The 24,298-nt window shown below is 35.3% G+C and overlaps 3 protein-coding genes across 4 annotated transcripts; 1 reads left to right on the plus strand and 2 right to left on the minus strand.

The window, feature by feature from the left end:
• Positions 1-8,470, plus strand: LOC123671684 (carotenoid isomerooxygenase). The gene is made up of 13 exons (XM_045605647.1): positions 1-232; positions 1,058-1,166; positions 2,535-2,646; positions 2,794-2,940; positions 3,531-3,739; positions 4,342-4,422; positions 4,538-4,627; positions 5,236-5,360; positions 5,878-6,054; positions 6,398-6,629; positions 7,162-7,223; positions 7,277-7,375; positions 7,940-8,470. Exons 1-13 carry the CDS (start codon positions 101-103, stop codon positions 8,117-8,119), a joined length of 1,755 nt encoding a protein of 584 aa, XP_045461603.1. The 5' UTR covers positions 1-100; the 3' UTR covers positions 8,120-8,470.
• Positions 8,471-8,977: 507 nt separating this feature from the next.
• LOC123674709 (nucleoredoxin-like protein 2) lies at positions 8,978-16,695 on the minus strand. Its single transcript, XM_045609708.1, has 3 exons — positions 16,328-16,695; positions 9,857-10,005; positions 8,978-9,196 (listed from the first exon to the last, which is right to left on the minus strand). The coding sequence occupies exons 1-3, from the start codon at positions 16,484-16,486 to the stop codon at positions 9,058-9,060; spliced, it is 447 nt and encodes a 148-aa protein (XP_045465664.1). The 5' UTR covers positions 16,487-16,695; the 3' UTR covers positions 8,978-9,057.
• Positions 16,696-18,066: 1,371 nt separating this feature from the next.
• LOC123674701 (nucleoredoxin-like protein 2) lies at positions 18,067-23,854 on the minus strand. Of its 2 annotated transcripts, none has more exons than XM_045609694.1 (4): positions 23,479-23,854; positions 20,402-20,550; positions 19,606-19,747; positions 18,067-18,220 (listed from the first exon to the last, which is right to left on the minus strand). In XM_045609694.1, the coding sequence occupies exons 1-3, from the start codon at positions 23,635-23,637 to the stop codon at positions 19,609-19,611; spliced, it is 447 nt and encodes a 148-aa protein (XP_045465650.1). In that variant the 5' UTR covers positions 23,638-23,854; the 3' UTR covers positions 18,067-18,220; positions 19,606-19,608. The 2 variants fall into 2 exon arrangements, with proteins under 2 accessions (XP_045465650.1, XP_045465640.1); XM_045609684.1 differs by having other exon boundaries at positions 19,601-19,747.
• Positions 23,855-24,298: the final 444 nt, after the last annotated feature.

Below are 24,298 nucleotides of genomic sequence, written 5' to 3' on the forward strand. Positions count from 1 at the left end.
TTGATTTAACATTGACCTTCAGTTGTCAATCCGATTAGAGTGGCCTTCCTGAGCTTATAAAAGGGGATGATGAAAGTTACGTGATTAAATTGTTGAAGGTATGGAGAAGAAGGTGGAAACTAGTGAAAGTGCTTTTCTAGCGGCATTTGGAATGCCCGGAGATTGTAGTCCAGTTTTCACATGGTCACCCTTACCCCCTAGAAGACAGCTTAGTTTCACCAATAAAGAAAAGGTATCTCAGTAAAGCTAGCAGAACCACTTTCGAATTTTCGATTTTTTTTTTGGCCTAATTTTAGGCCAGAGTTATGAGTAAATGTATGTATATGAAAAATTTGATTGCACCATAAGTTTTGGCTCATTTTAGGCCAAGTTTTGGACCCTCGTTCGAACCAACTACCAAAATTTCTGAATTTAGGTACGTTTTTAAACAATCCTAGGTTCTGCTTGCTCTACTATCAGAGAATCTCAATGAATGGAAAAATTCTAGAAATTTCAGGGAATTTCGAAAAATCCTTTCAAATCAGAATATTATCGAGTTAATTACGTGAAATTGTTCTGAATTTTGCCCTATAATTGCAATGCATATTCTTAAGTGGGATTACCACCACGTGGCTTTCCGGGTGTCAGTCAAACTTTGGTATCCATTTCCCCTCTGCCGCTTCTGCGATGACCAAACTTTGTATGGTGTACGAAGTTGTACATTCTCCTTATTTTTTGTTTCTCATGGTTTTACCTCTTTTGTAAAGATTTTGCTAGGTTTTTTTCTTGAATATAATATATTACTTAGTACTTTGTACATCCTACAATTATTATCTTTTTTTTTGCGAAAAACGAAAAGTTATCATAATTTATTCTATTCGCAAATTGAAAATATTTGTTTTCTACAATGTAGATTATTTTTCAAAGAAATTATCTGAAAACCCTATGAAAATCGATGATTTGTTAGAAGAAATATCTCTAATTTCGTTTTGGACTGAGCAGCCACGTGGTGGTGTTCCCTCTTAATAGAGGTATGAGAAAATATAAAAAGAAAGATTTATTCATCATTATTTAACAGTTACAACACCAATATTCTGAAGAAGAGCTTTATCCTAACTGCGATGTAAATGTTTGGTTGAGATCTTGTGAAGAAGAAATCATCGAACCTCTAGAAGGTGTAGTGAAAGGTAAATTATTCAAAAAAAAAAAAAAAAAATGGTACCATTGTAAACTTTTCCATAGAGTAGGTTGCGTATGTGCAGGATCTAAGATGTCTAAAAATACTAGTAGTTCCACTTATTTTATTTCATATAATTCTGACGACTCTTCCACGGTTTCCCGGTATTTCCCTTTTCTTCCGTAGGTGGTATATTCAATGTAATGGCCATATTTCCATAAAAAACTGCGAAAAGGCTGGTCTCTTCAAAGGTCCTCAGTTTTAGCTTGCATTTTTCGAGAGAAAAAAGTCCGAAAGATAAATTTCGAACCAAAATGCTATACAAGGAAGGATTCGGTATCAAAACCACACCCCTTAGGGATCTGTAGAAAGGCCTTGCTAACGGTCGAATCGAAAACGGCGTTTCTGGGCTAAAAATTCAATTGAGTTCAGTCCAGTCTCCCAGAATCTACAGCATATGTGCAACACTTGCACCGAAATAGGAGCAAAGATTCCCACATCTGTTCCCGAAACTGAGCCGCAACGACCCAAGGGACCAGAGCGTCCTTCAAAAACGATAAGACAAAATTATCATCTTCTTCATACTCTTTTAGTGGTTAAAATAAATTGAATAAGTGTTTATCCTTTTCTTTTATTTCCCTTATTTGCCGTGAACCGTGAACTACTTGTTAGTCACAGTATAAGGACCACAACCCACAATAATATTACTATAGTCCATTCAAATATAAGACGGAGCAATATAAACAGAGTAAATCGCATGATTTGCGCATCTGGCAACTGTTAATGTCCAAAGCGTCATAAATCATATCCCTCCTATTTATGCGCGAACTGGTACGTTTACATTGCTCCTCTTATATTTGAACTTACTATAGACATCTAGCGCGATCTTCTGCTTGCTACAAAATTGAAGAGGGAGAAATATTCCATTGATTTCATATCTCTCTGATGAAGGGGTGTGATTGGTTTACTTAATCGATATTCAAATATCTCTATGTTTTTTTTTGTCCTCTACAATGACCTAATAATAAGTAGATAGCGCATAGAGAGAGTGAGAGAGAGAGAGGAATCGACTCCAACAGAAAGGTGAGAGATACGATGTTGACACTTCGTGCCTAGAGGTCCAACCAATCCATGTTTAGGTTGATTGAACATATTTTGACGTATCTAGGAGAAAAACGATATTGTTTTCATACATGGTCTTTTTAGATCACGTTATTTGGGTTCCTTCATCATTGGTTAAAATTCAAACATCTTTATCTCTACCTCGTGGTCGTGTGACATGAGGCTCAATGTTTCTCTTTCTAATGTTGGAGTCAGTGCTCTGTTCTCAGGTCAAGGGCGCATCTATGTACTTATTGTGCTTATTCATTTTTTACAGGAACCATTCCATCTTGGCTGCAGGGATCCCTACTCCGAAATGGTCCTGGATCACTTAAAGTTGGCCAGGAATATTTCCAACATATATTCGACAGCTCTGCTTTGATTCATAAGTATGTGTGATATATTTATAATTATCTATACATAGTGGTGTGCTTCTGAGAAAGTTTAAGAGAACAAGTTACCATGGGCTCAAATCCAACAGCATAGTATTTATTATTGGATTTATTTTAATGAGCTCCCAAATATCCTCATTCCAGGTTTAAGATTGATAATGGAAAAGTGACTTATCAATGTAGATTTCTTAAATCTAACGTCTACAAAAAAAATTGGGAGGCCAAAAGAATTGTGGTGACAGAATTTGGAACGAAAGCTGTTGCAGATCCATGTCATACAATATTTGATAGGTAACTATGAATTCATGTGAGAAACTACATTTTGTCAAGTGAAATTCGACGCCCCACGTTGGGCGCCAATTGTAACGTTAGAATCCCGGCTAGCGAAATTCTCTCTAACGTACAATAAAAAAATTGATTGTTTCCCAGGTATACACTAGGACGATACGGAACTGGTGCTTCCGACACGAAGAATCGACATAGTGCAGCTAAAATAACTTAAGTTGAAGAATATTGCAGTTATTTAACAGTCAAGTATTTCGGTTACCTTATTATTTTTTTAGATCCGTGTTTAATTTCTATGAAATAAGTCAATCAATATCCCACACTTATATGGTTAAGAATTCTAATTCTTGTAAAAAAAATCTCCGTGCAAAATATCGTGTAGAAAGCATCGCCAGAAATATAGAAAATTCAAGTAGGGTATCGAAAAACAAATAAGAAAAGCACTGACGTGAGATCAGCTCCGAGTTTCAAGGGCGCCTTTGGCACATATGAATGAACGAGCGTTCAAAATCTCCTGACTTCCCCTCAGTTCTCTCCTCATTTTTTATGCTAGAGAGCCTACTTTTCTTTGAGACATTTTTTGTATTATTTTACAGAGTAGCAGCAATTTTTAATCCATCCTTAGATCAATCAGACAACGCCATGATATCTCTCTATCCATTTGGTGACGAGTTATATGCATTTGGGGAGATTCCGATAATTCACAAGATCAACAGTGAAACGTTGGAGACTGAAAAACAAGTAGATATCAGCAAACATATTTCTATCGTACATCACACGTCGCATCCACATATTCTAAGAAATGGTGAGAATAAAGAACTAATTTTAGATTTCGAATACATTTTTGTAAATAAAATTCATAGAATATAGGAAGATACTTTTAAGCTTGCAAAATTCAAAACTATATGCGGAACAACATTTTTAAAGAGCACATGGGTAATTCGATAACAATTTTACTTGTAAATCACAAAGATTAAACACTTCTTTTGTTATTGAAGAAGTTTTTCCATCATCTGAACTATTTTGATGAATAATTACAAAGATAGATAGAGAATAACACTGATTTCCAAGAAAAAATTGGTAACACCTTTTCGAAAATATCATTGTTGTACTCATATATTATAAAAGAGAATACTATATTATAATCGAAGATTTATTTCAATAGGTCAAATAATTTAGAAGAGTTACGCCAAAGAATTCGCGCTAAAGTGGAACAGATTACTGCTTTTATGCTCGAGAATTATCGTGTTTACGGCCGTTGGCCACGAATTCTCTGCTCAAAATTTGGAAAAAAAAACACATTGTGACAAAATGATAGATCTGTTCGGTGTAGAAGCGATCAAGAAGAGTAAAAATTTTCATTTCCGGTAACTCCTGGTGATAACTGCTGTGCTATTTCAATTTCAGGTGATGTCTATAACTTAGCAACTTCAATGAGCTCTACCGGTCCAATCTTCAATATTGTGAGATTTCCCCATTCTGAATCAGGTAAGAAATATCAGATAAATTTGAGATATTTTTTCTAGTTTTCTTGATTCATTTGTACACAGTACCACGATAAATTCAAAATTTTATCGCATATTAATAAATCATATTTTTTCAGAATGTCTTGAAACAACATTCGAGAAAGCAGAAATTGTAGCGAAATTTCCTTCAAGATGGACATTTCATCCATCCTATATGCACACATTTGGTAAATTAAATAATTCTCACTAATAAAAAAAATTACCCCAATGATACTTGAATATTAAGTTATTACTAAATATAAAGGGTATACAATTTTGTATAGGTATTCTACTCACCTAAGGCGGATTGTCTGTTTAAAAAAAGACCTACGCAACCTAGAATAGTTTTATATTAAACGAAAAACAAATTGCTGGGAAGTTCAAGATAAATAAACTAATTAGGTTATATTTAGTTATTAGATATGTCAATCGTACTAACTAACTTGATTCAATGAATGCGTTCTCTAGCCGAATTTGAAGGTTGCGGTGTTTCATCCCGAGATCGCTGGTGGAATCGAAGGATTGGCAACCCAGTTATCTCTGCTAAATACACCTTCCACTCCATCGTGGAGAGGTGACTCTGTCTGGCGAAATGCGTCGGCCACTTTATACTCGCCGGGGACGCACTAGAGTGTAGCGCGAAGCCCATAACGCCATCTGTTGGGCAGACAGTCACTACAATACTAAAGAATAAGCAAATATAGTTGAACTAAGTTCTAGCAAATTAAGTGATTTCGAGATATAATGAAATGAATTGAAAGTCAGAGTCCTTTTGAATATTCTTAATATCTTTCAGGTTTGACCGATAATTATTTCATAATAGTCGAACAGCCCCTAAACTTGGCTGCAACAGCAGTCATAGCAAACAAATTGAGGAACGAACCACTTGCTGGTTGTTTCCGATGGTATCCAGAAGAATATGTAGGTAGAACTAGATTTTGAAGAGGGAATATAGCACCACGTGACAGTTCCGTTCAAAACGAAATTATAGATTTTTTCTCTTACAACCACCGATTTTTATTGGATTTTCACATAATTTCTTTAAACAATCTACATTGTAGAATGACAATATTTGTAATTTGCGAATGAAAAACAAATGTTGGTAACTTTTCGTATTTCGCAGAAGACTTAATGAGATATTAAATGTACAAAGCACTGGTATATTTAAAAAAATTCTTGTAAAAACCTACAAAACTTATTACAAAAGAGGTGAAATTATAATTTTGTGAAAAAAATAATAGATTTTCTACTCAAATGTTTCGTAAAGAGAAAAAATATAAAGTGAATGTACAACTTCATACACCGTACGGAGTTTGGTCATCGCATTAGTACCAGAGGTGAAATGAATGGGTACCTAATGTTTGACTGAAACGCGGAACGCCACGTGGTGGTAATCCCTCTTAAATATAGCATTCTATACCCACCATTTTTTTTTCAGGCACAAATAAATGTCATCTCCAGGAAGACTGGAACGCTTTGCAGAAAATTCTACGCCGAATCATTCTTTTTCTTGCACATCATCAATCAGTATGAAGATTCTGAACATATCGTGATCGATATTTGTATTTATCGAGATCCATCGATGCTCGATTGTATGTATGTGGAAACCATGAAGGTGAGTGAAAAAACTAAAATAACGAATGAAAACTTGAAGTACACTTCGTCAAAAAAAGTATCGCATCAGTATTCAGTTCATATTGCTTAAGAGTCTTGAGAAATACAATTTTTTGTTGAATACAATTATGTATTACATTTCAATAAATACTTAAATCTCATACAATTTATTTAGTAGGTTCTGTATTATTTGGAATCAAGCATCAAAGGAGCTTAAATGTGTTATAACTTATGCACAAGCTGAATATTTCTTTTTTTACACTCATTATAATGAAGTGAGGCAATACTTTTTCGCAAAGAGTAGTTAACAACTGGATTATGAATTAAGAATTATTGAATTACAGTCTATGCAACATAACCCCGATTACGCCAAAATGTTCAGGGGGAGACCAGCTAGATTCGTTCTTCCGATGTATGAAGACGACTACAAAGGAGATTCCACAATTAATCTCGTGAAATTGAACCACATTAAAGCGAAAGCGTTCTATACGTCCAAAAAAGACATTTTGGTTATACCAGAACGTTTATGTAATTTGGGTTGTGAGACACCGAGGATTAACTACGATAACTTCTTAGGTTGGTGTCATAGATCTCAAACTAATTGAATTAAATTTGCTCACTTTGAAAAGTTTATCATATAAAAAAAACACTGCAAATTTTACACTATGGTTTGTTTCCTCTCTCAATGCAAAATATATCAATTGAAATGACGACAGAATGAGGAAAGCACTGACATGCCAGGAGTTTTTGAGAGTTCGTATACAGTTCTATGAAGTCCAAGGGCTCAATTAGCACATGAATGGACGTTCAAAAGCAGCTAGAGCTATCACAGGCTCTTTGCCAAAGGAGCTTTTTTTCATAAGCTCCTGAAAGATGTTCATAAGCTCCTGAAAGTGGCCCATAATTGATTCATTCATTTATGGGCCAGTTCAAACAGTTGAACAGACAGTTGCACCCACTTATGTGGCCTTCAAGGTTGCAATGAATGAAAGATTGCTCGAAAGCTTCTGACTTCACTTCAGTGCTTTCGTCATTTTTCTTGAAACATATTACAATATATCTTTTTTTACACATTATCAAATAAAATAGTTCTAAATTTGGATTTCAGGAAAACCATATCGTTTCTTCTACGCTATCAGTTCTGATGTGGATGCTGAAAATCCTGGAACGGTAACCGTCACTAATGGCAAATAATTGCAGTATCTACTTGGCTTTTTTTGCAGATAATAAAAGTCGATATACTCAACAAATCAGCGCAAAAATGGTGCGAAGAGAACTGTTATCCCAGTGAACCCATTTTTGTACCATCACCAAATGCAGAGGTAAAATGTTTCGTTTATGTTTTAGATACCAATTGGACAATTATAAGCAGAACTGAATGAAACTGCTCGACAAGAGTTAAGCTAGGGCTTTGAAAAAATTGATGTTTTCTCTTCAGGAAGACACCTTCCTTCTTTCTGCTTCTACTTTCCTATTGATAGATACGTCATTATATCTACTTTGTCCGGATGCGTTCTATATTTTACGATTCTTATTACGAGGTGTTGAAATTGTAAGTCAGCGATATGATGGTTCCGAAATGAAGCAATATGTAATACTAATTAGATGGCAGGTGTATCGTATGATGAAATGCCCATTACAACATCTTCCACTTGTCTCCGATTTCGGTTCCGATTCAGTTTCGATTTCAGTTACGATTTCGATTCCTATTTCGATTCCTATTGAAAATTCCGATTTCGACTTCGGTCGAACATCCGTTATATCTCTAATTATAATTTAGGATCTAGAAACATCTTCAGTCTAGATAAAAACGTAGTGTTTTAATGATGTTTCATGCAAGACTAAGTCAAATGTTTACTAATGTTAGGTGGAGTGTATTTTTTCAGCTCGAAGACGATGGTGTGGTTATATCTGCCATGGTTTGGGGAGGAACTGATGTGAACCACGCAGGTGTGATAATTCTAGATGCCAAAACATTTACCGAAATCGCGAGAGCTGAATTTCATACGCCAGGTCCAGTACCAAAATGTCTGCATGGGTGGTTTCTCAATCAGAAGGATGGTTGAAGCAAAAAGCAAATTTTATGAGATTTGCACTAATTTTTCCTAGTGAAAGAGCGATAAAAATAATCTTGATGTTTAAACTTAGAAAGAAATTTTTTGAATTGATGTCTTTTGGAAATTTGAACTAAGAATTTATTGAAAGGTAGACTTATCATTTTGAAAACAATGCATTCAAATAAAAACAGTTATCTGAAATACTTTGTGGTATTTTCTAATAATACTTACCGTATAATACTTGAGTAGATATTAGATTAATTTATTCAAAATATACACTCATAATTCATAAAAGATCTTTATGCATAAGATTATACAACTGTTTCATGTGTCATTGTTGAAATAAATGTTTTAACTTTTTTTATTTTCTTTTAATCTGCCTCTACCAAAACTATGACTTAGAAATTCTGAGCTTAAGATAAATGATACCTACATATGCTATTCTTCTAAGGAATTGATCAATTGACCCGATGTTATAAAAATACGATAATTATTTCTTTAATGGTCAAAACTCAACCTGCAAATTTCAGGGATTGCCAGAGATTGATCATTTTAAAAATCTGCCAAAAGGTATTGTTGGCATTTTTTCGTCGCTAATATGACATACTTTACTCCATTTTCACGCGCCTTATCTGTGATTCGGTATTTAAATTGCTTTTGTCACTTTTCATCTCAAGTGAGCACTGTTATTCTCACAATGGATAAAAATATCGAAAACAGAATATTTTTTGAGCTTTGAATTGCAAATAGAATACTGAACCTTTGAATATGTTACATAATCTCAACTGAACATGCTAGCGTAATTTAATTTCAAATCCACATCATTATTTCGATTAAAAAAAAACAAATTATTTTAAAAATAACCAATTTAGGAATCAATCTCTATTGGTATAAACTTTATAGTATATGTTGAATATAATAAGTTAGTTATAAACATACATCACAATTCATTCGCTCCAAGCTACAATGACGTTCAGTCCCATGGTTTCCAGATCATTCAATGCATTTCGTGAAATATAACTTCCATCTGGTTTTACTACCACTATAAATGGTATGTGCGAAATTCCAAATTTCATACGGAGCTCCCTGGAGAAAAATGGCTTTCATAAATGTACCAGGAAAAAATGGTGTACCAATAATTTACAGAAGTCAGTGTCAGCGTATTTGGAAAATACATTCTGAAAGATATTCAACGTTATTCGAGACAATAATACTCATGGTCCACTGAAACAGTACAACAATCATCTGCGTGATACGATATCGAATGAACGTGTGATTAATTTCAATGGCGAAGTGGGGTTCGTCACACACTGCAGCTCCTTAGTCGATATACTGATGTGGGATGGGTTATAAGACCATATTATTGGAAATAAATATGATAATTTCATTCCATTGTATTCGAGGAATTCATTCACGACAATTCCATTTTTGCCATAAATGGTTTCAAAATCAAATATATTCTACGTATTTAAGGAATACAAATTCTAAAAATTCAAATTATAAAATGGTAAAAACAAGGAAAAGGTCCAATTTTAACATCGACTATCAAATCGGAGTGTGATCATCCCCACTTCGCCATTGAAATAGAACACTCGTTTATTCGATATCGCGGCAGTTTGGCTAGCGACAGTTCTGCGTATCCATCTATACAACCCTTTCCAGAATGAACTAACGACCACCCTTTTATATGCAAAAAATCATCAAAATGAAATTATTGACATAAATATCAAATTGTTTCGTACTTACTCAGCTTGAGAATCTGTTTTCATTAGATCTTCGAATGGGATAGCATACCAAGGTCCACACATCCGTCGAAAGAAATAATCGAAGTCAGTAGCGGTCTTTTCTGAAGATATTAATATTATTTCAAATCCGCAACGGTGCTTGAATGCTTCCTGAAAATATTGGTGCTATGAGCGCTTCATTTACACAACTTTTTATTCCGCACTATTTTGGATCTTGGTATTTTTCTAGTTAGTTTGATCAAAGATGCCTAGAAACTAAGATGTCTGAAATACTGGTGTGTTCACTGATTAGATTTTGTTTAAGATAATTCTGGCGACTTAGCTCTGCATGGGTCCCTTTTCCTTTTTCATCCTTAAGGTAGCGCTATACAAAGAAATGACCAATCAATAGCACCATTTTAAAATTTTCATTCGTAAATATTCGAAGTACCTACTTGTGAATTTGTTTTTTTTTTTTAATTTAAGGCTTATTCAATAAATATGCCAGGGACCTTGAGATGGTACTGAATACGTTTTTAAAGATTATCCATGAAGTTGTGGGTTGTGGTCGTTATATGCTGTGACTAAAGTAGTTCACGGCCAAGCACAAATTAGGGAAATAAAATAACGGGAAAAAACATTTATTTAATTTATTTCCACCCACTAAAAATGTTTGAAGAAGATGATATTTAGATCTAATCGTTTTTAAGGGTCGCTGGACACTTGGGTCGTTGCGGCTCGGTCGCAGGTACTTTTCGCCGGTCTCGGGAACAGATGTGAAAATCTTTACGCTTCTCGTCGTCGGTGCAAGTGACGCACATATGTTGTAGAGGTAGTTTCTCGTAGACTGGTCTGAACTCAATTGAATTATTCGCCCTGAAATGCCGATTTTTATGGGCATTCAGGCCGTTTTCCATTAGACCAGCCATACTCAACGTGCGGCCCTTTGGCTCTTTTCATGCGGCCCGAATCACGCCATAGTCCAGTAGTATTATAATTTTCACAGTAGTATCACAAACAAGGTTTTGAAATTACGCAAAAATAACGGTATTAATATTTACTCATTTACCTTTGTTTTCTCCTTTATTGCGTGCTCACAGAACACTATTACCATAGTATAAACAATGGATTTTTTATACATACTATGATACTACCTATACCTAATCTTCTTAGCGAGAATGCTTTATCTCACTTTTTTTGCTCTTGTAGTTTTCGTTTCTATGGATTCTTGGGTGCGTTTTTTAGCTGATTATATAGTTTTTTCTGGCCAGTACCATGATTTTTGAAACCTCTTGTAAGCATTGCGTGAATTATGCTAAAAAAGGGTTTAGAAATCATAGTACCTACCAAAATAAAAATAACGATGAAAAAATTAGTCCAATTTTCTTGAAATCATCAATAGTATCCCCGGTTTTCGTGAGCGTTTCTCCAACATCCTGTATATATTTATTATCACCCTACTAATATTACAAATGCGAAAAAACGTAATCTGCCTATCTGCTACGCTTTGACGCATAAACCACTAAATCGATTTTGATAAAATTTGGTTCACAGACAGGAACCAGTAGGGCTTAGAAAAGGACTTAGGCTACTTTGTAACCGTCTTAAAATAAGGGTTTTGATTATGCGCGATAAACGAAAACCGCGCGGACTAAAGCTAAGTCTGAAATGCTCGAACGCTTACGTCGATCCCACAGCCTGTTAATACGCGGAGTTCCTGAAGCAAGCCCCGATGTGGATGTGAGTCTTGTTTCTCAGGTGCTTGATTGTATATGTCCCGACGCAAATTTACAACGCACTTCCATCTCAAGAATAGGAACTTCGCTGGGTGACCGTCCAAGAATTCTCAAGTTATGCTTTAATAATCCGCTAATAGTCACGAGAATCCTGAAGAACAAAAGAGTTATCGCTAGTATGCCTGATTGGCGCAAATTCAGCATCACTGATGATAAAACCCCTATGCAAGCAAAGCAGCTACAGGACCTACGCGCTGTGCTTGAGAGAAGACGCCGAGCTGGAGAGGTCAACCTCACCATAAAATACATCAGGGGTGTTCCTACAATTGTATCAGAAGATTCTTCTCCAAAAAACTAGCATTACCTTTGAATGTATGGCCGGTATTATATTCCAACCTAGCTTCCCTAACTGCAAAATTCAATGAGCTTCTTTTACTGGTCGAATATCATAAGCCTTCTCTTATAATGATCACGGAAACGTGGCTGCATCCAGAAAAGCCTGATATAGTTGCTCATATACCTGATTACACCATATACCGTTGCGATAGTATTACTACTCCAGGTTATGCTGGGGTATGTATATATGTCCATGACTCCATTGCTAATTCGTTTAAAATCTCTAAACATTCACTCAATACTCCAGGCATCGATAATATCTTTTTGAATATAGAATCATCTGGCTTCGCCTTGTGTGTTGGCTGCATATATCGTCCACGACCTTCCATATATGACAAAGACCTATGTGAGCATCTGACGAACTTATCTAACCTACATAAACATGTTTTATTGGCTGGAGACTTCAATCTCGGCGACATTAGAATATGGCCAATATCTCGTTCGCCCTCAGCAAACTCTCCTTCGATTCCATACACCGAAATGTTGAACCACTCCAATTTACACCAGTTAGTTGACCAACCTACCCGTTACAGAGTAAACCAAGAACCTACAACACCAGATCTAATCCTTACAAATGATGTGAATTTACTTTCGGAACTTGAATACCATCCGCCACTGGGAAAATCAGATCACTTGGTTTTATCAGCAAAAATACAATTTTTTCTTTCCTCTAAAATGAAGTCCGAGACTAAAACTTGCAAAATTGTCAGATACCAGAGTATTAATGAAATATTTTTCAAAACCGACTGGGATGATGTGATGGGCACTGGGGACGTCGAGTCGAGATGGATTAAATTTAACGCATATGTTACCGGAACTGTTGAGGACCACACTTTCATGCGAGCTGTAAGGGTCAATAGCAGTAAGCCTTGGATTGACAGTCATATTTTTGGGATGATTAAGTTCAAGAAATTGTTGTGGCGGAGGTGTGTTCGCGGCAGGCAAGTTTATGACTTTCGGAGGCATAGAGCATTCTCCAATCGTCTTTCAAGCCGATTACGTGAGGCCAAATCCAAATTTGAGAGTGATCTAGCTACTTCGGGTGACAAGAAGAAATTCTTCAAATACACACGACGCTTTTTTAATACCGTACCATCTTTGCCGCTTGTTAAGGACAAGGATGGATTAGTTGCAGATGACCATAAGTGTTCAGCTGAAATTCTGGCTGATACCTTCTCAATGGCATTCACATCCGAGCCCGGAGCACCTATACCTTCAACTGCTTCTCCTCGAAACCATTCTTCTCTGGCTTTTATTGACATCAATCCCTTGATGGTTGAAGAGAAACTGCGGTCTCTGAATGTTTCGTCGTCACCTGGTCCGGATGGTTTTTCTGCCAGGTTGCTCAAAGAGTGTTCTCAGTCTCTTAGTCTACCCATATCCAAAATTTTCTCAGTATCTTTGACCTCTGGTATACTGTCGAAATCATGGAAGAGTGCACTTGTATCACCGATACATAAAAAAGGCGACAAGCAAGATCCGAATAATTTCAGGCCAATAAGCCTCACTTCCATTCTATGTAAGATTCTGGAAAGGTTAATGTACGACAGGATGCTTTCGTTTTTTTTGGAACATAACATCATACCAGATACCCAGCATGGTTTCATCAGGGGAAGATCAATTATCACCTGCCTCCTCAACTGTCTCAACAAGTGGACCCATTCTTTGGATAATAGACTTCCGGTAGATGTTGTCTATCTGGATTTCGCAAAGGCCTTCGATAGGGTACCAATAAATAGGCTTCTGTACAAGCTGGAGCACTTTGGAATCCGGGGATTGATCTTGAAGTGGATTGAGAGCTTCTTGACTGACAGATCGTTTGTGGTAAAAGTTGGTGCGGCCAGATCGGAACCAAGATGCGTGCTCAGTGGCGTTCCTCAGGGCTCAGTTCTGGGACCGTTGCTGTTTCTGGTGTATGTGAGCGATCTAGCTGTTGAGTTCAAGTCGGACAGTGCTTCATTTGCCGATGATATTAAATTTTTCAATTGCCCTCTCAACAACTATAAAACCCTGCAGGAAGACTTGGACAGGGTCGTTTGTTGGTGCGACAAATGGTTGATTCCCCTAAACCCTTCAAAGTGTCGAATACTACATTTGGGTAAAAACAATCCAGGTTTGACTTATTTCATTGACGGCGTTGAAGTTGTTGGATGTTCATCTCATGTGGACCTGGGTGTGGTGATTTCAAGTGATCTTTCGTGGACTGAACATGTATTGCACATCACAAAGAAGGTCAAACGTCTTATATATGTTGTCCAGAACGTTTTTCGTGGCAATAATGTGGCGGCTATCTCCCAGATATATAAAAGTTATATTCGACCAATACTTGAATTTGCCGGTCCGGTTTGGCATCCGTGGTTGACGGGTGATGCTGCATTGCTGGAGAACTTACAGCGTCGTGTCACACGCATTCCCTTTGGATGGAATCGCCCTTGTTATCAGGAACGGCTACGGATGATGGGTCTTTCTTCCTTTGCTGATCGTCGTTTGAGGGGAGACCTGATAGTTACATATCGAGCATTGCACGGCTTATTCGGCGTCGATATGTCCCACCTGTATGAATTGAATTCGAATCAACTTCGTGGACATGGATACAAGTTGAATAGAGAAGTATTTCGAACGAGGTGCCGAGAGAATTTCCTTTGTAATCGGGTGTTTAACCATTGGAACGGCCTGCCCAGTGAAATTGTAGAAGCAGTATCAGTCAATGCGTTCAAGAATAAATTTGACACCTGGAAAAGTAATTGAAGTGTATACATTGTTAGGTTTTTGGTTGTTGATAATATCATTTTTGAAGCCTTTTGTAAATTTCACTTATCTCTGTTTTTTTTTTCTCTTTCTCTACAGTTGTATTATGGATAATTTTCAGTTAGAGTTTATAGGTTTAATGTACCTCAACTCTGTAATTTTGTTTAATAATAATAGTAATAATAATAATTTAACAAGTAGGTAAATTACTGAAATGAATGAACAGTAGCAATTATGGGGCCCAGTGGCCCACGGTAAAAAATAGGTTGAGTATGACTGCATTAGACCGTTAGCAAAGCCTTTCTACGGATCCCTTAGGGGTGTGGTTTCGCTAATTCTAAGTTTTTACACCGAGTTCTTCTGTTTTTAGTATTTTGGTTCGAAATTTAACTCAACTTGAATATTTTCGAGGGAATCGATACATTCCCTACAAAGTGCAGGTACGGTTGTACAATGCTGAAATTGAAATTTTGTATAGAGAAAAAAATCAGATGAATTTCAAACAACTCTATATTTACGAATGCTTAATTAGACAATTCAAGAAACAAAATAATATTGCAGTACATAATTACAATACCAGATATGGGGTTCATCGAACAAAGCATAGTCCCTATACCTAGATTCTAAGCTAAATTGCTTGATGAATATTCGAATATTCAAATCATTCATTCATGATTCCCAGAATCCCAGCCCTAGTCTATACCTATAGATTAGACAGGTTGCCTCGTAACTTTCAACTTGAATGGGGATACCGTTGACGTCACGAATGGTTGACGCTTATTGGTTGAAAGTTACGAGGCAACCTATTATCTTCGCCAATTGGCCAATATGGCGATATGGATAACGGATGACGCGTTTATCCCCACTCTTTAACCTAATGTTTCGAAACAACCTGTGTAACCCAAGGTTTATAGATTTAGACAGGTTGTCTCGTAACTTTCATTCAATCAGCGTCAACCATTCGTGACTTCACTCAGTTTACACATTCAAATAAATAACATTTGATTGTAATGAAATCGTGGGTTTTCACGGATTTTCTTATTAGTTTGATCGCGTTTGTAGCCTCTCCTAAATAGTCTTTAATATCTTCAATCATAAAATAGCTACGATAAAATGTCTGTCAATGATGGCCAATGGCGATACAGACACTCTATAGACCTTGACAGATACTGGATGACGCGTTACCCCACTCTTCAACCCAAGTTACGAGACAACCTGTGTAATCTACAGACCTTGTGTGTAACCTGTAACCTTTATTGTAGACTAGACCTTGGGTACGGTTGTGGTGCATTCGTTATGTGCTATAACTTCTCTACTATAACTTTGATTTAGTTGGGTCATGTTATTCTTAATTTAGATGATTATGATTTTGTTTTTTTGATGTATATGTGAATCAGTTGATTGTTCATTAAATTCGGAAGGAGTCTGCATACAAGCTCTATCACGATAGTACTATCGTGATAGTTACTTTCACCGTGAAAATGAGCCTTAACGGATCTTTTGAATTATAAAAAACGTTCACTTGTTTTTGATCAGCTAGAAGAAAATTTTCATAACAAGTGTTCGAAATATATCGTAGGCCTTATTTATTTCCATAACTTCTGATTACTCACTTTGTAAATGTCTTTCAGCAAGTCTATGAGATCCTTAATACCCTTACAGCTGGAAGAAGCGAAAAGGAGTATAAAAACTTGTTTAGTTTCCAGAACTTCAACAGCACTGAATCTCTCCCCATCTCTGTTAATGAGAGACTTACCAACAAAACTATCCATATCTGACAGCAAAATATTTAATATTCTTTGTTTTGACACTGAAAATTTTGTAATTCTATCTTCTCTTAAAATTTGAAAAAATGGACTGTATTAAAGTTCGTTCGCTACTTTTGGTTAAAATGAATAAATTATCATGTTCAAATATTTGTTTGGGCAGGTACGAATTCAGTTATGAAACATCCTTCAATCAAATATTGATGTCAAAAATCAGAAAAGCATATTGACATATCAAGTCATGAGCATTTGTGAGCTTGTTCATGTTCATATTCATATAATTTCTTTTATAATTTTCAATAATAAACCTACTGAATAATTATTTATGTAACAAGTAGGATATATACAGCGCCTTTCATCATAAACTTGACAAACATTAGGTACATAGTCGTGTATATAGGGGGGGAGAGAATGATTTTTGCCTTATGACATATTTCGTTTTTGAAGAAGGGAATCCGAATAGGGAAACGTCCCCCAAATAGCTAGAGCTTCCCATGAAAGTTTTGCTGCACACTTCAATTTCACAAGTATTTATTGTTTTACTAGTCCTACAAAAATACTTCCTAAAGTAGGCGAAGTTGCCTACGGATGCTGGGATTGTCATAAAAATATGCAATTATGTTAGTCGAAAAAGGTTCCGAAGCAATAAAACCATCAGGCTGCTTTCAAAATTTACGATTGCAACGGCCGATATGCCCTGAAAAGATCTGTGAAATGTTCAAACTGTGATCCCGTCAGGCTCTGTATTCTTTTTCTCTAATTCTGTGGTTATTCCGTTCATTCTTCCACATCTTGTAGAACAAAATCATACGAGAATATATCAGAAACGCACAGTTTTCATGGTTATATTTTATTATTCTATGTTGGTACTCCGAACTTTCCGCCACGGCTTCATCTGTCAATTCATCAATTTGCCTTAAAGAAATCAGTTCTGCCAACCAACATTTTTCAATGCAAAAATCACTAAATGATATTTATGGAAATATTTCATTAATTTCAATAAAAATGCAATGAATTAGAGAAAATAATGTATAATACTCGTACAGAAGGCTCATTCTACCACTCGTTCATTCAAAAACTCGCCACTTCGTGGCTCGTTTTTGAATTTTGAACTCGTGGAAGAATATCAATGCCTTCTGCACTTGTATTATAAATAACTATTTCAGAACCGTGACATTCTGATATCAGTGATTAAATTACAGTTCGTGAAATATCGCTCATCTCTAATAACGTATCCGAATTAAATAGACATCTCGTTAATTCATTCAATACAGATTTTTCTCATTTCAAAATAGGCTTGAATCATTAGTCATTGGAGCTAATTTATATCACATTCAATGAATTACGTACATTGTTCTTAAAAATATAATCTACCCTGATAGATAAAAAATACGACATAACTGTTGAATGGAAAAAAAAATAAGCCGAAAGAATTAAAACCTGATCAGTTTATAAGATAACATAACATAGATAAATAATTAATTTACTCATTGCTGACAGGTTTGTACAAAGCTAGAGAATTATTATTAGTATGGGTAGGTGAGTTTTGATGTTTGCATAGGTATGTATTTAAAAAAAAAATGTAATGTTTTTTACGATTTTATTTTAACAAGTTTCTAAAATTTCTTGAAACTCTTCTTAGAGCTACTGCCTTTTGTAACCTTCAATACATTGAACCTCACAGTTTTTGATAGAGGTCTGCATTCTCCTATGGTTACTACATCTCCAATTTCAACATCCCTGAAAAAAAAATTATAAGTAAAATTGATTCAATTTTTCACAATTTGTATAATGCAGTATGTACAAGATCAACAAGAAAAATTATTTTTTCAACAAATCCAAAGTTTTATTATTAAAAAAAATGAACCAATATTAAAATTCTCTCAACTGTGAATCAAATAAGTATAGAGAAGTGGAACAAACATTCTTGTTCTTCGGAGGGATAGATAGATAACAGTTTCTTAAAATCGATAACAAAAGTTATTATCCAAAATTATCAAAAGAAAACTTGAACAACTTCTTGGTTCTTCAAAATTTTGCACTGCAATTATTTAGTAATAAACAAATATGAAAATGAATATTGCCACTTTATTATGGTTAATTGAAATTGACTTGAACTTGACTAGATATTAGATTCATTTATTCAAAATATACACTCATAATTCATAAAAGATTGTTATGCATAAGATTATACAACTGTTTCATGTGTCATTGTTGAAATAAATGTTTTAACTTTTTTTATTTTCTTTTAATCTGCCTCTACCAAAACTATGACTTAGAAATTCTGAGCTTAAGATAAATGATACCTACATATGCTATTCTTCTAAGGAATTAATCAATTGACCCGAAGTTATAAAAATACGATAATTATTTCTTTAATGGTCAAAACTCAACCTGCAAATTTCAGGGATTGCCAGAGATTGATCATTTTAAAAATCTGCCAAAAGGTATTGTTGGCATTTTTTCGTCGCTAATATGACATACTTTACTTCATTTTCACGCGCCTTATCTGTGATTCGGTATTTAAATTGCTTTTGTCACTTTTCATCTCAAGTGAGCAATGTTATTCTCACAAAGGATAAAAATATCGAATAAATAATATGTTTTGTGCTTTGAATTGCAAATAGAATACTGAACCTTTGAATATGTTACATAATCTCAACTGAACATGCTAGCGTAGTTTAATTTTAAATCCACATCATTTCGATTAAAAAAATGTCTAAAGTCGATTCAGAAGGAAAGTGATTGACTGGAAAATTCAGTATGTTTCCTTAACACTCATGAAGAACAAATACCTATCAATCTTTAATGAGTGGACTATACCAGCAAATATTGATTATATGTCTCACACATACAATAGTTCAGGGGATACAGTGAACAACTTGCAATTCTTTTAGATATGTGAAGTTCATACGACATTGTTCAACAGAAGTATTTTTGAGTTGAATTACTCAATTGACTTCAACATACTGCTCGGATAAATTATAATAACTTTCAGATTTGACTTTTCTCTAGGAAAAAAAAACAAATTATTTTAAAAATAACCAATTAAGGAATCACTCTCTATTGGTATAAACTTTATAGTATATGTTGAATATAATAAGTTAGTTATAAACATACATCACAATTCATTCGCTCCAAGCTACAATGACGTTCAGTCCCATGGTTTCCAGATCATTCAATGCATTTCGTGAAATATAACTTCCATCTGGTTTTACTACCACTATAAATGGTATGTGCGAAATTCCAAATTTCATACGGAGCTCCCTGGAGAAAAATGGCTTTCATAAATGTACCAGGAAAAAATGGTGTACCAATAATTTACAGAAGTCAGTGTCAGCGTATTTGGAAAATACATTCTGAAAGATATTCAACGTTATTCGAGACAATAATACTCATGGTCCACTGAAACAGTACAACAATCATCTGCGTGATACGATATCGAATGAACGTGTGATTAATTTCAATGGCGAAGTGGGGTTCGTCACACACTGCAGTTCCTTAGTCGATATACTGATGTGGTTATAAGACCATATTGTTATAAATAAATATGATAATTTCATTCCATTGTATTCGAGGAATTCATTCACGACAATTCCATTTTTGCCATAAATGGTTTCAAAATCAAATATATTCTACGTATTTGAGGAATACAAATTCTAAAAATTCAAATTATAAAATGGTAAAAAAAAGGAAGAGGTCCAATTTTGACATCGACTATCAAATCGGAGTGTGATCATCCCCACTTCGCCATTGAAATAGAACACTCGTTTATTCGATATCGCGGCAGTTTGGCTAGCGACAGTTCTGCGTATCCATCTATACAACCCTTTCCAGAATGAACTAACGACCACCCTTTTATATGCAAAAAATCATCAAAATAAAATTATTGACATAAATATCAAATTGTTTCGTACTTACTCAGCTTGAGAATCTGTTTTCATTAGATCTTCGAATGGGATAGCATACCAAGGTCCACACATCCGTCGAAAGAAATAATCGAAGTCAGTAGCGGTCTTTTCTGAAGATATTAATATTATTTCAAATCCGCAACGGTGCTTGAATGCTTCCTGAAAATATTGGTGCTATGAGCGCTTCATTTACACAACTTTTTATTTCGCACTATTTTGGATCTTGGTATTTTTCTAGTTAGTTTGATCAAAGATGCCTAGAAACTAAGATGTCTGAAATACTGGTGTGTTCACTGATTAGATTTTGTTTAAGATAATTCTGGCTCTGCATGGGTCCCTTTTCCTTTTTCATCCTTAAGGTAGCGCTATACAAAGAAATGACCAATCAATAGCACCATTTTAAAATTTTCATTTGAAAATATTCGAAGTACCTACTTGTGAATTTGTATTTTTTTTTAATTCAAGGCTTGTTCAATACATATGCCAAGGACCTTGAGATGGTACTGAATACGTTTTTAAAGATTATCCATGAAGTTGTGGGTTGTGGTCCTTATATGCTGTGATTAAAGTAGTTCACGGCCAAGCACCAATTAGGGAAATAAAAGAACGGGAAAAAAACACTTATTCAATTTATTTCCACCTCCACTAAAAATGTTTGAAGAAGATGATATTTAGATCTAATCGTTTTTAAGGGTCGCTGGACACTTGGGTCGTTGCGGCTCGGTCGCAGGTACTTTTCGCCGGTCTCGGGAACAGATGTGAAAATCTTTACTCTTCTCGTCGTCGGTGCAAGTGACGCACATATGTTGTAGAGGTAGTTTCTCGTAGACTGGTCTGAACTCAATTGAATTATTCGCCCTGAAATGCCGATTTTTATGGGCTTTCAGGCCGTTTTCCATTAGACCAGCCATACTCAACGTGCGGCCCTTTGGCTCTTTTTATGCGGCCCGAATCACGCCATAGTCCAGTAGTATTATAATTTTCACAGTAGTATCACAAACAAGGTTTTGAAATTACGCAAAAATAACGGTATTAATATTTACTCATTTACCTTTGTTTTCTCCTTTATTGCGTGCTCACAGAACACTATTACCATAGTATAAACAATGGATTTTTTATACATACTATGATACTACCTATACCTAATCTTCTTAGCGAGAATGCTTTATCTCACTTTTTTTGCTCTTGTAGTTTTCGTTTCTATGGATTCTTGGGTGCGTTTTTTAGCTGATTATATAGTTTTTTTCTGGCCAGTACCATGATTTTTGAAACCTCTTGTAAGCATTGCGTGAATTATGCTAAAAAAGGGTTTAGAAATTATAGTACCTACCAAAATAAAAATAACGATGAAAAAATTAGTCCAATTTTCTTGAAATCATCAATAGTATCCCCGGTTTTCGTTTTCGGGAGCGTTTCTCCAACATCCTGTATATATTTATTATCACCCTACTAATATTACAAATGCGAAAAAACGTAATCTGCCTATCTGCTACGCTTTGACGCATAAACCACTAAATCGATTTTGATAAAATTTGGTTCACAGACAGGAACCAGTAGGGCTTAGAAAAGGACTTAGGCTACTTTGTAACCGTCTTAAAATAAGGGTTTTGATTATGCGCGATAAACGAAAACCGCGCGGACTAAAGCTAATTTAACAAGTAGGTAAATTACTGCGGCCCGCAAGAATGAACAGTAGCAATTATGGGGCCCAGTGGCCCACGGTAAAAAAAAGGTTGAGTATGACTGCATTAGACCGTTAGCAAAGCCTTTCTACGGATCCCTTAGGGGTGTGGTTTCGCTAATTCTAAGTTTTTACACCGAGTTCTTCTGTTTTTAGTATTTTGGTTCGAAATTTAACTCAACTTGAATATTTTCGAGGGAATCGATACATTCCCTAAAAAGTGGAGGTACGGTTGTACAATGCTGAAATTGAAATTTTGTATAGAGAAAAAAATCAGATGAATTTCAAACAACTCTATATTTACGAATGCTTAATTAGACAATTCAAGAAACAAAATAATATTGCAGTACATAATTACAATACCAGATATGGGGTTCATCGAACAAAGCATAGTCCCTATACCTAGATTCTAAGCTAAATTACTTGATGAATATTCGAATATTCAAATCATTCATTCATGATTCCCAGAATCCCAGCCCTAGTCTATACCTATAGATTAGACAGGTTGCCTCGTAACTTTCAACTTGAATGGGGATACCGTTGACGTCACGAATGGTTGACGCTTATTGGTTGAAAGTTACGAGGCAACCTATTATCTTCGCCAATTGGCCAATATGGCGATATGGATAACGGATGACGCGTTTATCCCCACTCTTTAACCTAATGTTTCGAAACAACCTGTGTAACCCAAGGTTTATAGATTTAGACAGGTTGTCTCGTAACTTTCAACCAATCAGCGTCAACCATTCGTGACGTCACTCAGTTTACACATTCAAATAAATAACATTTGATTGTAATGAAATCGTGGGTTTTCACGGATTTTCTTATTAGTTTGATCGCGTATATCGTTTGTAACCTCTCCTAAATAGTCTTTAATATCTTCAATCATAAAATAGCTACGATAAAATGTCAGTCAATGATGGCCAATGGCGATACAGACACTCTATAGACCTTGACAGACACTGGATGACGCGTTACCCCACTCTTCAACCCAAGTTACGAGACAACCTGTGTAATCTACAGACCTTGTGTGTAACCTGTAACCTTTATTGTAGACTAGACCTTGGGTACGGTTGTGGTGCATTCGTTATGTGCTATAACTTCTCTACTATAACTTTGATTTAGTTGGGTCATGTTATTCTTAATTTAGATGATTATGATTTTGTTTTTTTGATGTATATGTGAATCAGTTGATTGCTCATTAAATTCGGAAGGAGTCTGCATACAAGCTCTATCACGATAGTACTATCGTGATAGTTACTTTCAACGTGAAAATGAGCCTTAACGGATCTTTTGAATTATAAAAAACGTTCACTTGTTTTTGATCAGCTAGAAGAAAATTTTCATAACAAGTGTTCGAAATATATCGTAGGCCTTATTTATTTCCATAACTTCTGATTACTCACTTTGTAAATGTCTTTCAGCAAGTCTATGAGATCCTTAATACCCTTACAGCTGGAAGAAGCGAAAAGGAGTATAAAAACTTGTTTAGTTTCCAGAACTTCAACAGCACTGAATCTCTCCCCATCTCTGTTAATGAGAGACTTACCAACAAAACTATCCATATCCGACAGCAAAATATTTAATATTCTTTGTTTTGACACTGAAAATTTTGTAATTCTATCTTCTCTTAAAATTTGAAAAAATGGACTGTATTAAAGTTCGTTCGCTACTTTTGGTTAAAATGAATAAATTATCATGTTCAAATATTTGTTTGGGCAGGTACGAATTCAGTTATGAAACATCCTTCGATCAAATATTGATGTCAAAAATGAGAAAAGCATATTGACATATCAAGTCATGAGCATTTGTGAGCTTGTTCATGTTCATGTTCATATAATTTCTTTTATAATTTTCAATAATAAACCTACTGAATAATTATTTATGTAACAAGTAGGATATATACAGCGCCTTTCATCATAAACTTGACAAACATTAGGTCGTGTATATAGGGGGGAGAGAATGATTTTTGCCTTATGACATATTTCGTTTTTGAAGACGGGAATCCGAATAGGGAAACGTCCCCCAAATGGCTAGAGCGTCCCATGAAAGTTTTGCTGCACACCTCAATTTCACAAGTATTTATTGTTTAACTAGCCCTACAAAAATACTTCCTAAAGTAGGCGAAGTTGCCTACGGATGCTGGGATTGTCATAAAAATATGTAATTATGTTAGTCGAAAAAGGTTCCGAAGCAATAAAACCATCAGGCTGCTTTCAAAATTTA

This window comes from Harmonia axyridis, chromosome 1, assembly GCF_914767665.1.
Source record: "Harmonia axyridis chromosome 1, icHarAxyr1.1, whole genome shotgun sequence".
NCBI classification, from domain to species: Eukaryota; Metazoa; Arthropoda; class Insecta; order Coleoptera; family Coccinellidae; genus Harmonia; species Harmonia axyridis.

What these genes read in the sequence shown, in the direction of transcription:
- LOC123671684 (XM_045605647.1), top strand. Translation starts at nt 101, where the DNA reads ATGGAGAAGAAGGTGGAAACTAGTGAAAGTGCTTTTCTAGCGGCATTT. An exon ending in GTTTCACCAATAAAGAAAAG is followed by an intron (nt 233 to 1,057) that starts GTATCTCAGTAA and finishes ATTATTTAACAG; the next exon opens with TTACAACACCAATATTCTGA. An exon ending in TCCACATATTCTAAGAAATG is followed by an intron (nt 3,740 to 4,341) that starts GTGAGAATAAAG and finishes TTTCAATTTCAG; the next exon opens with GTGATGTCTATAACTTAGCA.
- LOC123674709 (XM_045609708.1), bottom strand. Translation starts at nt 16,486, where the DNA reads ATGGATAGTTTTGTTGGTAAGTCTCTCATTAACAGAGATGGGGAGAGA. An exon ending in TGCTGAAAGACATTTACAAA is followed by an intron (nt 10,006 to 16,327) that starts GTGAGTAATCAG and finishes CAATATTTTCAG; the next exon opens with GAAGCATTCAAGCACCGTTG. An exon ending in AAAACAGATTCTCAAGCTGA is followed by an intron (nt 9,197 to 9,856) that starts GTAAGTACGAAA and finishes ATTTTTCTCCAG; the next exon opens with GGAGCTCCGTATGAAATTTG.
- LOC123674701 (XM_045609694.1), bottom strand. Translation starts at nt 23,637, where the DNA reads ATGGATAGTTTTGTTGGTAAGTCTCTCATTAACAGAGATGGGGAGAGA. An exon ending in TGCTGAAAGACATTTACAAA is followed by an intron (nt 20,551 to 23,478) that starts GTGAGTAATCAG and finishes CAATATTTTCAG; the next exon opens with GAAGCATTCAAGCACCGTTG. An exon ending in AAAACAGATTCTCAAGCTGA is followed by an intron (nt 19,748 to 20,401) that starts GTAAGTACGAAA and finishes ATTTTTCTCCAG; the next exon opens with GGAGCTCCGTATGAAATTTG.